The 16,943-nt window shown below is 38.5% G+C and overlaps 1 protein-coding gene across 2 annotated transcripts; it reads right to left on the bottom strand.

The window, feature by feature from the left end:
• Nucleotides 1-739: 739 nt before the first annotated feature.
• On the bottom strand, nucleotides 740-16,943 carry aclya (ATP citrate lyase a). 2 transcript variants are annotated; one of them, XM_079456044.1, is made up of 29 exons: nucleotides 16,762-16,914; nucleotides 13,261-13,440; nucleotides 12,294-12,416; nucleotides 11,468-11,530; nucleotides 11,047-11,237; nucleotides 9,408-9,487; nucleotides 8,015-8,145; nucleotides 7,409-7,527; nucleotides 6,573-6,709; nucleotides 6,429-6,490; nucleotides 6,208-6,325; nucleotides 5,973-6,127; nucleotides 5,786-5,818; nucleotides 5,556-5,649; nucleotides 5,233-5,371; nucleotides 4,953-5,121; nucleotides 4,734-4,838; nucleotides 4,447-4,643; nucleotides 4,194-4,275; nucleotides 3,965-4,075; nucleotides 3,559-3,686; nucleotides 3,372-3,465; nucleotides 3,123-3,277; nucleotides 2,621-2,771; nucleotides 2,385-2,528; nucleotides 2,150-2,263; nucleotides 1,978-2,060; nucleotides 1,797-1,873; nucleotides 740-1,718 (listed from the first exon to the last, which is right to left on the bottom strand). In XM_079456044.1, exons 2-29 carry the CDS (start codon nucleotides 13,417-13,419, stop codon nucleotides 1,624-1,626), a joined length of 3,309 nt encoding a protein of 1,102 aa, XP_079312170.1. In that variant the 5' UTR covers nucleotides 13,420-13,440; nucleotides 16,762-16,914; the 3' UTR covers nucleotides 740-1,623. The 2 variants fall into 2 exon arrangements, with proteins under 2 accessions (XP_079312170.1, XP_079312171.1); XM_079456045.1 differs by lacking the exon at nucleotides 5,786-5,818 and having other exon boundaries at nucleotides 16,762-16,943.

The following is a 16,943-nucleotide window of genomic DNA, read 5'->3' as shown; positions in this document are numbered from 1 at the left end:
TGCAAAGGTCGATTCGTGTTTTTGTTGTGTCGGAGCTGCCATCTACAGGTCTGTTATCAAATCTACAGTCCAAGAATAAAGGTCTTGTTTTACTTTATTTATTTTCAGAAGTACTAGCTATTAAAAAATAACAGAATCCCAAATTAAGCCTTTGTCACCCCATATAAGAGATATGGGAAATTATATACAATTAGAGTTTCTTTAAGCTTCAGCGTAGCATCGTATTTAGAAATAAATCACAAATTAAAGCAATTCCTTTCTACTGACTGACAAATAACTGCAAAATTATTGTAATAATCAAACATTTGGTAACTGAAAAGACATTTTTACACGGATACAATTATTTTTAGATGTTATCATCCGTTCATGGTCAACTTTAGCGCAGAATGAACAACACACTTGTGTGCGTGAAGCGATGACGCAAGAATGGCGACGATGACGTCACACAACAAAAGCTGTCAACATGAGCTCGCGAACAGTTGTACAATAACTTTTTTTCAATCATAAACGGGTGGATTCATAAACACTGCCAGTGTGCCACAATATATAATACGGAAATCATTCGTTTTTGCAGATCTTGTTTTATAGCCTAAGTCAGTTTTATGGATTATTTTGCACAGTATGACGCATTGAAATACATTGAGGTGCGCTCACGTCTCACCTTTTCACCACGGGTTTTTTTTTTTGCATCCCTGCAAGTTTTTGTTGCATACATCAAGCCAACATTTAAAGAGTTCGCCAATATTGAATCCCTTTATTACCATGGATTACATGAAACAGTACACAACTAATGAATATGACTTATACAATAGGCTTCAGTGTAGTAGTCATCCCAGCTGAGCTTGGGTGAAATAAAAATGTGAAAAAAGAAAATAAATAGAGTAATCAAATTTTGGTTTTAACTAACAAATTAAAAACTGTGCTGCATTGTTAAATGGCAGATGGACTGAAAACATTGCTAAACGTCATGGCACTCTGCACTTTTACAAATACGTTAATGTCCAAAGTTTGTGTCTACTTTGTATACACTAAAAATAGATATATATCTATACTGCATATAAGCTGTTGCTAGCTATTTTGCAAAGCAAGTCATTATTGCAATATTGTAAATGGCACTATACACACAAATATTAGTCAAAATAGCCTGGCTCTTGGGTTACTTTAGTGTTATATGTTTCTGTAAGTCATGAAATTGTGTACATACTTATACTCATAACTTGGTTACATACATGTCTCTGTAAAAGACAAGGCTTTTTTAGGCATTTAATATCTAATTTAGTTTCATTTTAAAGCTTGCAAAGTGGGCACACTAGCATGACAACTCAATTGTGTATGTGTTTTAAATATACATGAGACATTTACTACAGAGATGTGGAATGTATTAGAGCGATTTCACAGTTAAATGACTTTGCAAGAGAAAATCGATGCTAGGTAATTTATGTTATTGGCAAGCTTCAGTTTATAGTAGGACAGTAATTCAGTTTCCCACACTTTCAGACACAACAAACATTCTGACACATTCACAGGACTACATGTAGACATTTACACAAGTAAAATGATTCAAATTCCAGAGTGACTTCATTTTATGACACCAAGTTAGATGAACCGCAAGGCTTTTCATCATTACATGGTCATATGCTCCGGAAGAACATAAGAAATATCGTCCCAAGGATGGCGGTACAAACCCTGTTTCAACCTCTTCTGGTCTAAATAATGACCTGCAGACAAAGAGAAGTGGTTAAATTGTTCATTCATACACCTGTCTGAGAGATAAATTGTAATGAACAAACACAGACCTATGAATCCCATGCTGCGGCCTAGTACAAAGATTCCATTCAGTGCTCCGATCTCCACAAACTCATCCGCCTCATCGCTTTTCAGAAGAGGAAACACGAGAGTTGTTAGCATTGAAAGTTAAGGATTTCTCTTATAATGTTTGTTTTAAGTCCGAAAAGAATGTTTCCCTGTATTACTGACCGAGTGAAGCCACCACAGTTCCTCAACAAATCCACAAAAGCCACTCCGATAAAACCATCCACATTCAGGATGAGATTTGGTTTCTGATTGAGATACAGACGTAGACATTTTACTACAGTAGTAGTGCAGTAGTACCTGATGCACCGATCTACAGACATAGAGGAGACTGTACCTTTGAGGTGGTGATCTTCTCGACCGCCAAAGCATAATCCAGCAGCTGAGTGGCAGGAAAATGCTGCTTCACAAAGTCTTTGAGGATCTGAACTCGCATGTCAGGATTATTGATCTGAAAATCAGATCAGATGGTAAAACTATTAAACCAACATTGCAAAACATGTCAAATTATCGTCTTGAAAGATGTAAGATGAATCCCACCAGCTTTAACGGAGGTGCGATTATCCACTTACAGATTTCACTCGGTGTCCGATGCCCATAATGAGTTTCCCGTCTTTCTTCATTTTGTTGACAAACTCCATCGGTAACATGCCACTGTCAAACGCCTTGCTGAACTGCTTAGCAGCTGCATCCAGGGCACCTCCAAAACGATCACCCTAGAAAAAACCCAAAGCCACAGATACAGTGATTTTCATTGACGCTCTTCTGATGTTAACACTGTTAGTCCATGAGTATGTAGTAATCTTACGATTGTGAGGAGTCCCGAGGTAAGGCTGGAGATCAAGTCTTTACCCGCACGAGCACACACTATTGTGTTATGAGCTCCAGAGACAGCAGGGCCGTGATCGGCAGTCACCATCAGACACATCTCAATGAACTGACATGCATAGCGCGGCAGCCTACAAACACACACATGAACATATATAAAAAGACTCAAGAATAAGAGGTGTAATAAATTGGTAATCTCATATCAAAAGCATGTCTGGGTCTTGTATTTTGCATAAAGATAATGAAGTTTCTGTTGTTTGAAAAAAGATTTCCATTGTTATGTACATGACTACATCATTATTAGAATTATTAAAATATAAATATATTTACATAATACTGGTCAAATATTTAACCCATGAAAAGTATTAATAACAGCTTGTTAATATTACCACAGTGTTTGATTATTTCCTAAAAAAAAATCGATATTATGCTGTCGAGTGGAAGCATTGTTAGGTTGAGTCACCCAATAAATGAACACACACCTCCTCTGGAACCAGAGCAGGCCGAGAGTTCCACCAAGCCCAATCTCAGATTTAAAGACTTCAGTAATGGGCATGCCTGCGTAGATGAGTTCCTGTCCTCTTTCATCACAGATACTGGTCATGAAGGATGCTGGTTTACGGATCAGACCCAGCTCCTGCAGACAAATGATGATGCAGATAATGTTTAGGCACAAGCCAGAATCTTGCAAACCGAAGATGTCTTCCACACTCATGATGTTCTATACTCACACGAGCCCAGGAGTAATCCATCGGCACTGTAGGGGGCGGCAACTCTTTAGCAGGCACGATCACACCCTTGGCCACCAGATTATCATACACGGATCTACAGGATAGACACACATGTGGTTATAAAATCCACATGATGTTGGTTAATTCAGGAACACAAACAAAGCCACAGTCTGTATCATTCACATACTTGATGACATCGCCCAGCTCATCAAAGCTCCTTGGCACAAAAGCTCCTGCCTCTTCTAGTGCTATGTTCTTGGCCACTGCAGTCTCGGACGCCTGGTTAGCACAAGCTCCAGCATGGCCAAATTGAACCTAAAAGCACAAACTCACCTTCACTAACATTTATACAAAAATAACAGCAGTTTACATTTGAAATTAGGAGTCAACAATAAGTGCAGCACACAAAGCTACATATACAAGTAGGAACAGCACTGACGCTAACATCATAAAATGAACTACATTTTAACAAAGCTAAAAACTGGAAAGTTAAGTACATATAAAAAAACAATTTGGTGCCTCGTAGTGATCAGAAGGCTAAACGTATTTACTTGTCTAAACAAATTAAGGTGTTATTAGAAAGTGAGACACACCTCAGATGAGAAAAGGGTGGCACAGGTCCCGATGCACCAGCAGACCACAGGTTTGGTGATCCTGCCCTCTTTAATGCTATTACATATCTTGTACTCCTCGGTTCCTCCAATCTACCATTAAATAGAAGATTAACTGAGAGGCTACATTTATGCATGTGGCAGAAACTTCAGAAAAATCATGCTTGGAAATTTTATCCGGACAGAGAAAAGATTAAGGGACTTTACGCACCTCTCCAAGAACAACTATCATCTTCACTCCAGGTGTGTCCTGATACCTTAATACGTGATCCATGAACACAGAGCCTGGATACCTACACAAAGCACATTTAGATTTAAAATAAGTTTAAAATTTGATTACATGAAAAAGCACTGGATAGACATCATAAAAAATTCCTATATGTTTATAATATTATATATACATTGTGTGTATAAATGTATCACTGAAATGTAATAAATCAACATCTTTGGTTTTTAACACACACCTGTCTCCTCCTATGGCGACTCCTTCATACACTCCATCCGTAGTACGTGATATGATGTTGTTGAGCTCATTGGACATTCCACCAGAGCGAGAGACGTAGGCCACGCTGCCTGGCCTGTACAGCTTAGATGCCAGGATGTTATCCAGCATTCCTCCAGTATTACCAATCTTAAAACAGCCTGGTTTAATACCGCCAACCTACATGAACACAAACATTGAAGTTACAGATGCAGGGCATTTCCCATCACTCATTCGCTATATCATCCTAGTCAATAAACACACACATACCGTGGCAGGACCAATGATGGTGACTCCCTTCTCATCAGCTGTTTTGATGATCTTGCGAGTCAAAGCCTCTGGGATACCCTCAGCTATGATGGCTATGGTGTGGATCTGTATGAAAAAAAACACAATTACATCATCGCAATTGATCAACAGACAACTTTGGGTTCTGAAGATTAATGCATGGTGAAGGTATACAAGCGTCCTCCATGACTGATCTCAGACCTGTGGGAACTGCATGGTCTCCAAGGTGCTGTCATAGGCAGAGCGGAGAGAGGCGAAGTTGATGAGCACGTCCACCTCTGGATGTTTCTTCATGGCGTCAGACATGTTCTTATAGACTGGCACCAAGATCTCCTTATGACCCCAGTAAAACTTCTGCTTGTGGTCTCCTCTGATTGAATAGATACGCATTGTTAATATAGTATACAGTACGTAGTTCATAGTATACTGTACATGTTCATAGTATCCAGTGGCTCCTGATCAAACAACTAAAATGACTCACGTAAAGGGGTAAACCATAGCTGCCACAGATGGCTCCTCTCGTGAGCACACGTAATCGAAGTCCAGCATGCCTTGCACCGCCCGTGTCTGCATCCCCCACACTATGGACTTGGTGTGGTTACTGAACAGAGTGCTTTTGGCTAGATGGTCCAAATGAAAGATAGAAGAACATTAAGGTGATAAAACATTACTAAATATCTTTTTTTTACAGTATAACAAAGTGATTTTGTTTTGATTGTAGCTCCACTGCCATCATTGGCCTGCAGGGGGCCCCCCATAGAACGGAAATCAACTCTTCCAGTAATTTTATAATATGTTGTGTACCTGGTGGAAGTCCTGCTTTGTCTTTTTGAGCTGATGAGCCTTCTGCTCCAGGCTTGGCCTCAGAAAAAGAGGCGGATCTGCTGGATGCGGGAGTCTGAAAGGATGAGATCAAAAGAAATCAAGAGAGAAAGTGAGAAAAGTTAAGACACAAAATAGATCAATCCGAGAGCTGACTTTAGAGATTAACATTATGTTACATTAAATATTATATTAACCAGAATATGTCTTACCTGAGCATTTTGCAGGCAAATATTATTTATGATCTGTCAACAAGATCATAACTTTATGACCTGATCTCTACACACTATGGCAAAGGACTCACCAGACATTCTGGGTCATCTCTTATAATGTAAGCTTAAGGCTATGAGTGGTTTAATGAAAGCGCACTCAGAATATCAAACACACACAATGACTCACAGTGGTGCCAGCACTCGAGTTGAGCAGGAAGTTGGCCGTGTGGGCAGCAGCACGAGGTTGTGTATCGATTGGCCGTTGACCTAGCGCCATTCCAACAATAGCGGTCATGTGGGTCTCAGTGCCAAAGACGTGTATAGGAATACCGGTGGTCTTTCCTGCCCATGAAAAAAAACATACATTAGAGAATTATTTGTCAAGGATTTGATTTCTCATACATGAATGTGCACACACTCACCAACTTCCCCCATGACTCTCAAACCTTCCTGGTAGTTCGGACCACCGCGTCGGACAAATATAGTCACCTCATGCTCTTTCAGTGGATCCTGATAATCTTTGATGGCCCTGACGATACCCTAATAAGAAATAGCATCACAAACACACAACAGAACTGTTACCAAACAAATGCCAATGCAGATATCGAACAAAGATGGACATGTCAAACTGCCTGACTCCAACCTTGAATGTTGCTGCAACATTAGTGAAGTTAGCGATGCTCCCTCCAATGATCAGAACTTTACCTACACAGAAAAAAACAACACATCAGAATCATCATACAGTACATATAGGCATAGAGGTACGGAAAAAAGTTATTCCACGTACCATCAGGGTGTTTCTCACGGGTCATGAGTGACAGGATGGTTTTGGCATAGTCGTAGGTCTGCTGTTCACTAGGAGCACCTGAATACTCGCCGTAGTTGGCCAGTTCATTGACTCCGCCCAGATCACAGATTGTGTCACTATGAAAGAATAATAATCCATGGAATTCAATGTTAAACTGCTGGGCTACTACTATAATTATATTATATTTATACCAACTGTATTTGTAAATATTGCTTTGACTTTAAAATTATACTTGATTTTATTGATTTAAAACGGTTCCAGGAAAAAAAATTACATTTGTAACATTTCTTAAAATCTTAGATTTGTGTGAACCTTCCATCAGCTACATTCCACCAGGAAAGTGTATGACTATAAAATACCAATGAAATTGTATAGAGCAGAGAAAAGCTAATGATTAATTAAATCTAAAATCTGTTTGATTTGTGTTTACAGTATGTGCATCAAAGAGAAAAATGTTGGACTTCTGGATTCCTTTTATTACTCTCTAAGGAATGCACCACATGCACACACATTCTAATTAGCCTCCCAATGTTTTCTCTCGCTCCATCTCCTCCCTCCATCCAGAAGGAGATATAGAGACAGACAGATCGCAGTAGTGGTAGATAACAGTCATCGGGGAGGGATGGGTAACGCCGTCACAGGGACTATGACTTAAACAAGAATCTGCTTCATCTCACAGCCCATAAAGTCAAACAGTTTGCTTTTTAATGGCTTCTTTAAGATTTAGTATATGCTAAGCTCCATAAACCTCTCAGTGTATTGTTTAGTCTTCATTTTAACACTTCATATGCAACCTAGAGAATGCTGATTGGTACCTGTACACGACAGAAGCCCCGCCCCCTGCTACCATGGTCCAGATTCTTCCACGTGGATTGAGGAGAGTGAGTTTGAGGCTGGCACCGCTCTTAGCATCCAAATCCGCTATGTACGCCTCCTAAAAGGTGGTAACAAAATATATTTACTATCATACATTAAGGAAGACAAAAATCCACCATGCTGTTCAAACCACACACGATACACAATGTCAACAATGAATCAAAAAGGAATCAAACTTTTGAAGGGGAAAAGCAAGTAAGCCAACACCGCAGAATCAGACACAGGCTTCCTCTGATGAGTCAGCAAAAAGAAAACAAAAACAGAGGACATATATTCTTTTAAGAAAGAAAATTAGCCTTGGCATGCATTAGTTTAACGGAGGAGAGCTGTGCAGTGTGTTAACCTCTCTCCCCGACCTCAAGAGGTCCTCTAGCAACAGACGCTAGAGGCCATGGTCTTTAGCCTCCTTGTTAAAGCAACTGAATCCCATGCCCGACCGACCCAGTTCGAGTAGAACCCGGTTACATTAGCAAGACTATTTCTGTACTGTAAATGTACAAAACAACGTGAGTCTTTATGTGCGAGATATTGATTGGTCCATTTACCTCCGGATAAGCTTCTCTGCCAAAGGGAGGAGGAAACTCCACTTCACCCCATTTGGCCTTACATAAGTAATCAGCGGTAGCATCGATTTTAGCAGCCATGTCCAGCACATACACACCATCCTTAGTGACCACTAAAGGAAAAAAGATCACATGTTCATACTACAGAATAAAGCAATATGCCACAGAACAACATGGGATCAGGCTATGGTTGAGGAATGTTTTTAAACACAACATGAAAACTTCCTTTAACGCTTTTATAAAATAGTTGATATAATAATATTTATTATCCACGCAATAAGGTATGAAAGACACAGTTTCCATTGGGGATATAGTAAACGGGCCTTATTTTTACAATACAATGCAAATACATTGCAAGGATTCTGAATGTTCACACTGGGATCACCTAGCAAGAGGTTTGTGAACGTGTTTGCAGAAAATAGTTCGAAACACAGTTGACACAGAAGCAGATGCTGTAGAGCACACAGAGACTTTTAATTAGTGTCATGTGAAACACTTCCTGCCACCATCAAAAAGCATGTGAAATCATGTTCATTCATTAGAAATCCGAAAGGAAATAGTAAACAAAAATAGATTATTTCATTATTAACTCATCTTCATGCCATCCCAGATGCAAGATTTGCATTTTTCAGTTTTTAATCAACTGTTTCACTTGTCACTTTATATCCTATTCACTTTTTAGGTCCCAAAATGTTGAAGGTCCAAAAATCACATACGTTCATAATAAACAGCATTATTAAAGTATTTCAAATCTGACATATTTGATATATTATACAGTTACAAAAGATAACATATGAAGTGATCAACGAGCCATCATAATAGAATGTGATACTTGTTATGGTTTCAATTTATGGAAATATCAAAATACCTTTTATACCTGAAAAGGTTTTGCTTTAAAATACAGTTATTAACACACTTGAGTTTTCACTATTGTGAGATATGTACAGAATGAGCTTTCTTGGGACAGATCATTTCTATGCAATAAAGAAAATAGTGTTTAACTGAAGAAATGTAATATACATCTGGGATGGTATGAGGCAAAGTAAATTACGATAGATTTGTTTGGGTAAACTAATACTTTAATAATGCAACACTTATAATATTAATTCCCTCAAAAAAGCATTAGTATATCTAACATCTAGTTGAATTTGAGCCAAGATTTTAATTATACACTATATAATACAGAAAACAAACCCTTGAGCTACTAAATCCTGGAAAATCATTTCATCAAGTCTAATAAGAGAGTAAAACATGTATGGGCTTAACCATTTGTCAAAATTCCCCCGTGCCGTGAAAAGAAGTGAGTCAAAAGTTTTGGTGAATCTAAAACTACCACATAAAAGCTGAGGTGGGATGGGCTGGTTTTGAAACTTACCAAGAGGGTTGATTTCCAAGTACGTAAAATACAAGTCTTCGTACAGGTTAAACAAGCCCACCAGGAAACTAGACAACACCCTGAAGAGAACAAACACTTTGAGCTGCATATTGTCACAATCAATATATGAAGGTTTTTTGTTTAGAAAAACTGTGTGTTTTCTTTGTTATATTATTAGTATAAATGCATTACGAAATACAATGACAATGCATATTTTTATAGTGTGCTATTATAAATTGCTTTACCAAGGCTATAAGTTATTATTAGACTGACAAAACCACATTCCACAATACCAAACAAGCTAAATAATCCTGTCATGCAAGATCGTCACTGTCTGCACACACCCAGAAGGTGATGGTGGGGTGAAATTAAACCAAACAAACTAAATCAATAAAACTGGTATCGACAACTGGACTGCAGGTTAAATAGGCTGTGCGGTAATGACATTGAATTTAGCAGCAGAATCTGTCACGGTTCAAGTTTCAACTCCTGGTGCACTGAGGGAAAACAGAGAGACGGAAAGGAGGAGAGAGTGAGAGCACATCATCTGTCATCCGTGCCATAAAATAAAAAATAAATAGTGATGGCTCACAGTCCAGAGCACACCAATTACCCACAAGAAAATACAAGCAGTCTCCAGTGAATCAGTCTGACAGCTTCGACTTGTGGGAGGACAGTGAATCAGTAAATCTACTCACAAGCAAACATTTATCTTGTGCTGTTTTTCCACACTTTCTGATGATGTGTGTGTGTCTGACTAAGAAAATGAAATACAAAAGACAAGAGGGAAGGTATGAAATGAGAGAGGAGAGAGAAATACTGGCCACAATGTGCTGCCAAACAATCTCCCAGTCAATCTCAATGTCAGCAAAGACAGTGTGTGTGTGTGTGTGTGTGTGTCTCGTCAAAAAGACAGATTTTACATGCGTGATCTGAATGATGTAGTGGGTGGAGAGAGAGAAAGAGAAAAGATTTCATTAGTGTAATGGACCAAAGAGCCTTTAGCTGCATGCTTCCAGCAAAATGCATAACTAAGAGCGTCGATCTTGATTGTCTATCTCTCTCTTGACCTCTGCTATTAACTTTACACGTTGAAAGAAGACTATAACACAAAGACTACTTCTTACAAGCTTAAAAAACACTGCAAATACAACACACCCAAAGAATGATTCTCAAACATATGACTCTTTTAACTGAGTCACAAAGTGATTTACAAGTCATGGCTGCCTCAAAATGAACACAGCTGTTTTATGTATTATGAGTTTAACATGCCAGTGAAAATTGTATGGTCATCTACAGGTTTATATAAACCGAGATAAATTCTGTTACTAATGTGTTAAAGATCTTTATGGAAATAGAATTAAGTGCCATCAGAATATAAAACTGCATAATTAATGTCTTTACGATTCCTATTCTTACATACACCAAGACCAAATTATTTGACAGGCTTTGTCACCTTCATATAATCTGACATACAAACTTTTACATGTACACTCCTTTTCGAATGGTCGGTAAGTTTATGTTACTCTGAGAAGTTGGCAGCATTCATACAGAAACATCAGGTATACAGTATTAGCTCATAATAACACGCAACACTACCACGGTTTCGTCAAATCTCAGTCTGATTCTTCTCACTCACTCTTTCTTGTCTGCGGGAACGTGTTTGAGGAGTTCACTCTTTACTGCATCAGGGCTGATTTTCTCATCGACTCCCACCAGGAGTTTCAGGGCCTTGGAGTCCACATCTCCCACATCCACACCCCCCTCGTGATGGAAAAGCATGTAATCGCCCTCACGTGTGGCATAGATGCACACATAAAACTCCTCTTCCTGCCAAGACATGTGTTCATTCAGAGTTACTTTTCTGTTCAGTAATGAAAACTATACGAAACAAAACGATACACTTTTCTGATTAACAATACCATAATAAAAAGATTAAAATCATCTTAATAATAAGCAATGTATTTCTCCTGAAGAGAGCACTAACATTTAACCTTCTTCTGAGGTTATATGTCTATTGACTGAACAATAGAGTTTGTTTTATACACATTTATACTCACTTGCTTATGGGGAACAAATGGCTCAATCAGGAAATTCTTCAGAATGCCTTTAGCATTCCCCACCTGCGAGAGACAGACAGAGGTTTTAAAAGCTTGTTTGTTGTGTTTGTACTGTATGATGTCCTTAAGAGCAAAACTTTAGAAACTGCCTTCAGTCTAGAAGCTTTTAATGAGAAACACACAATGAAAAGCAGAATTATATAAGAGACATAAGAAAAGGAGGCTAGAGGATGGAAAATGTTCAGCCAGTGAAAAATCTTTGTGTTGCCCCTCGCGCTGCTCAGGAACCCTCTAAGAATATCAAAGATTTTACAAGCGTCGCCACAATCAAATACACACACATATACAGCAATCTCATTTGTGGTAGAGTCACAACAGTGGGCCAAAAGGCCAGATGACAGAAATCAAGTAAAGAGAAGGCGAGGTGACATTTCTGGGCGGAACAGAAAAACAGAGAATAATGACAAGGTGAAGCATTAATGTGGTGGAGGGCCTGCAGGAAAAATATAAATAAATAAAAATAACAACAGAAGAATAATGTGTCACAATAACTAAGCCTTTAATGGAACAATGCAATCTTATTTTGCCAGCTAGGTCTCAGGAGGTCAGAAGTCTGGTTGCATTTTTCTCTCTCAGCAATATCTTGTTAAATGTGTTTATGCCCGGAGGCGACAAATGTGTACAGGAGTATTAGATGAATGGATGAATTGTACACACACAAACACTCGATACACTTACACCAGATAAATGTGTTCACTCATTTCAACAGTGTCAATCATGTCAGCAAAATAGAAAGATATGGCTACAGAAGAGTGTGTGTCTTCACCGTAATCTCCTTCATAAAGTGAGGTTTAAGCCATTCCTTCACACCATTCAGATCCAGATTCACACCGACCAATCCCAGCTTCCCCCTGCGTTTGATCAGCTGATCGGGCTTTACAACCAATTTCTGGATGGAAACATAAACAACACAATTTTATCTTTTATAACAAAGTAGTGTACAAAATTCAAGATACAAATGAACAGTTTTTTTTATTTAGATCATATATATATATATATATATATACATTGGAGATTAGATACAGAAAACAGGATTTAGTTAAGGAGTTGCTCATTTTACTAAATGCCTTCCTCAAATCATACGTTTTCTAAAGTTTGAAGTCACTTATTCATTCATCAGTAGAATCTAAAATTTGCAAAAATACTCCCGGCTATTTATTAACTAGTTCTCTTTTTACTAACTAGGTCTCTTGGGTCTTATTGCAGTTTTTCCTGTAATGATCGTCAAAGTCACCCTTTTCCAAAACATAAAAAAACATAAAAAGAACTAAATAAATTACAAATACAGCGGAGTCTTGAATTACTAGTGAAAAGGTTTCCATTTTGCATCCTTGCCATCAGAAAGATGTTTTTAGGAAATGGGAAAAAAACTGTAGTTTTTAAATAAGCAAATACTGTGTTGTCAAAGTTGACAAGCTTCTTATTTGTTAAGTATTGGCAAAACCCAGTGCATAAAGGCTGACTTATAATAATGATTTATGGCAAAATAATTGTGAGAGAGAGTGAGTGATGACTGATGAGTCATATCCATATCCTCCTCCATAAAGTTGATTAAGAGTGCCTTTAAAGCAGAAGCAGAACTGTCATTGGAGAAATGTGTCTGTCCTCACCTTCGCCCTTTAATTAAACGGCCAGTAATGCATTCTCTGCCCTCAATATCTCTCCATATGATTACCTGTATTCATTTATATATTAATATAACTTAGGGTTGGCTCTAGAACTGTCATTGTTACCTCTGTCAGAAGCCAGGGATGATCCTGAGCCAGACGCTGCCAGTCGGTTTCTGTCGTCACATTGGCATAGCTGAACCGGTTCTGTACAGCGGCCGTCGTGCAAATGTGCTTGTAGAGGAGCTCCTTCCCCGTCTGCTCTGAGATGGCTTTCGCTGACATGGTGCTAGATCATACAAATCACTGCAAAAAAAGAGAGACAGTGACATTCTATTACCGTAGGCCACATGAAACCTCAGATGAAAGAATGCAGGACAACATGATACATTTGTTCAGGCGTGTGCAAAATCTTAAAAATAAATAGGAGTCGTGTTTTATGTTGTCTATTCTTGAAACATTCAGACGGTCTCACAGCTCGAAAGGCCACATAAAAATGTATTGACAACCCGGTGATATATTCTCAAAATGCAAATTGGTGGAATGCGATATATGGGCTATATAAACAATAAAAACTTCAAATGAAAGAACATGTAGTCAAGCTCTACGGTCTTTTTCTTTTTTGTTTAAAGACATTAGTATTAGCACAGACATCAATGAACTACTGCTAACTGGCGAATTAATGTTTACAAATCTCCACAACCAATCATTTTCCCTCTGCTTATATTACATTTGTCCTTTAGTTTACCCCTCGTCTCCTTGCCGTTTCTTGAATCAGGGAAGGCGGCTAAAAATAGGGTCAGTGCTGTGATTTGATTAGCACTAGACTTTGTGCTCTGCAAGAGGCCGATGACTCTTCTAATCTGATTGATAAATGACACACGTGATCAGCAATGGTCACGTCTGAATATAATTATTCAAGCAAACTTATAAAACTTACACAATCCCCCAAACTGTATGAAGGAACAAAAGCATAGCAAGTGTTCATATCCATCAACAAGACCTGCTCCTATACAGCACATGGGTGCTTTTGTGACTGACAGGCTGAGGCCTCACTCTGAACCGTGTCGGGATGTGCAATACAAGTGAAGTACTGGGCTGTCAGAGGGGTCACTGAACAGCCTTATAAACCAGCCTTCAAAGAATAGAGATAAACCTGAACACAAAAGAATATATTTTGAAGAACGTTGTTAACTGGCCAGCATTAACTTGCATTGGTTTTGTGTCCATGCAAAAGAAGTGAATGGGGACCAGTGCTGCCCGGTCACCAACTTTCATCTAAATATATTCCTTTGTGTTCTGCGGAAGAAAGTAAGCCATCCATGTTTGAAATGACAAGACAGTAAACAAATGACAGAATTTATAGATGAACTATTTCTTTAAGTAAGACATTAGCATTATGGGGAGGTTTCCAACAACTACACTGATATATTTTAAGATGTGTCGGTGTAGGATGTTTTTGACAACATTTAAGTTAGTCTAGGGCTAGGCTTAAACTCATTAGTTTCTAAAATGATGCCTTAGTGTTTCCCCCATTTTCCATAAAGTGTATCTGGAATGGTGTGTGGACACGTACAGACTATTCCCTTAGAGAAAACCCTCTTGCCCTGAGCAATTACCTAATGAACAGAGAGGACAGCGCCAACCCCAAACCCTTCCTCCACCCTTGTGAGATGACTCCTTTTGTAAAAAAAGAATCTGTCTTTTTGAGTTTTCTATAAATAGATTTTTGTTTAATCAAGCTACAATAATATGACTGTTACTTAAAGGGCAGCAAAACAAACCACATAATAAGAGGTGGGGTGTTGTCACCAGCATTCTTAGACTTAGGCATATTGCATTGTTTTAATAAAGGCAAGCACCTTTGGAACTTGGGGCATTCAAAACTGTTTGCTGAAAGAAAGAAATACTTGAGCATCCAGTTCAGCAGAACCAGAAAATCATTCAAAAAACACTCCCACACAGAGATCTGTAAATACAAACTAGAGCACAAAAATGTTTTCTACACTTAGCACTGTTTTATTCAAATTAAATGTATAACGTTGAGACTTGCGGTCAAACTCTCATTCTCCGTAACCACACATTCATATATCACTGGTCTTTAGCATCACAGGAAACATTCACACAAAAAAGATGAGTCACTGGTTAGGCTCCAATTCTCTTACATGCCAGTAGGAAGTAAAACTGATGCAACAGATAACTGGACTTGTAATAGACAGATAACTGGACTTGTGAAATCAGCAATACATAAATAGAGATAATAGAACATCATCTACTAAAATAAACAGATATTCAAAGTGCAGAATAAATGCATCATAAAGCATTTAGTTTGTGTGATGGTGATCTTTCAAATGAGATAGTTAAACAGTTCACGATCACACTAATGGCCTGTGTAGACATCTACATTTGCATCCCACTCCTTGCAAAACATAATATGGGTTAAACTAAACGTATCTTGGTTTATCACTTATGTCATAAAAAATAAAACCACAAAAGCTTTAAAAGACTTTAAAAATGAATAATAATTCATTATAATGTTACAGTGGTAACTATATAGCAGCAAAAGACAAATGATTGGGAAGGACAAGGTGGTTTGTGAACACTAACAAGGGATGGTCATTTAATTTCTTCGATCATGGAGAGCACTGCTTAGTGCTTTAGTATTGATCTTACTGCCATACCAATGAGACAACCCTGATCTCAGGACAGTACACACGAGCAGCTGGTACAATGCGAAACAGCTGATTTATGACTGCGTTTCCCTGACTCCCATAACAGTAGCAGTATTTAATCCATCACTTCAGAAGTCATGCTGTGATGGGCGGGGCCAAACTAAGATATCGATCTTATAACACCTAGTGCAAGAAAGCAACACATGTATCTGGCACGTCGACAGCTTCAGTCTTTCCGTTTCCTTTCTATGATGCTACTGAGATGAGATCACCAGCTGTAAATGACAAGATGGTCCCAACAATCGATTAGCCTTATATGCCACTAAAGTTTAGGAAGCGCAGGGTGATGACGTCATACAGGCCGACTTCCATCCTTATCGAGCTGGTTTATTTAGAAACAGCACCAAAGTGCTTTCATGTTAATATCCATGACGTACATCTTTCATTAAACGTGAGTTGAGTCTAGTAGTTCGTCACATTTAAAAACGGAATCTAAAGCGGTTTTATAGTGAAAGATGCGGAATAATAACAAACGCCTTGCCTCAACAAAACAAACAACAGGAAAGCACCAAGAAATGCAAATGTTATAATAAAATATTTAATTTCTGCGTTTTGTTGCCGCGTTTCGTTATTCAAAGCGTAAACATGCACCTTACACTTCCGTATACGTGAAAAGGTCTTAAGTGAACAGAAACAGTCAGTCAATCACATCGTTTGGACGGACCGGTAGAGCCTGTCTCCGTGAAAGAGATGTCACGAGCGATTGATTTCATAATTAAAAGAACAATTCGTGACAACATATTTACAGAAACTACGTCACGGTTCGCAAACATTAATGACACTATACATTAATTACATACAACCAAAGAGCAACGTACTCAAATAGAGACTGTTTTGATTTCACTCTTTACTTAGTAACGTTACTAATAAACCGAACGTCACAAAGGGTGCTTACCAGTGTATGAAGTGATTCAGAAGAAAGAGTATTCTTCTCTCACAAGCCGTTTCAGTGTGTTGACAGCTGAGATCTGGTTGCGAGAGACACTTTTCCTCCACGCAGCGTGCTCATTCACTCCTTCACTATTCTTTCGGTCGTTCCTGTTTTCTCTGCGTCAACATCTGACGATGGCCTTGGCT

Source organism: Barbatula barbatula (assembly GCF_947034865.1).
Source record: "Barbatula barbatula genome assembly, chromosome: 5".
Taxonomy (NCBI): Eukaryota; Metazoa; Chordata; class Actinopteri; order Cypriniformes; family Nemacheilidae; genus Barbatula; species Barbatula barbatula.
This window is presented reverse-complemented; position numbering and strand designations above follow the sequence as displayed.

Bases quoted from the DNA above. Each gene is read 5' to 3' on its own strand.
- aclya (XM_079456044.1), bottom strand. From the start codon at position 13,419: ATGTCAGCGAAAGCCATCTCAGAGCAGACGGGGAAGGAGCTCCTCTAC. The intron at 6,710-7,408 runs GTACCAATCAGC...ATTCTTTCATAG, and splicing joins GGGGCTTCTGTCGTGTACAG to TGACACAATCTGTGATCTGG. The intron at 3,278-3,371 runs GTGAGTATAGAA...ATTTGTCTGCAG, and splicing joins TGGATTACTCCTGGGCTCGT to GAGCTGGGTCTGATCCGTAA.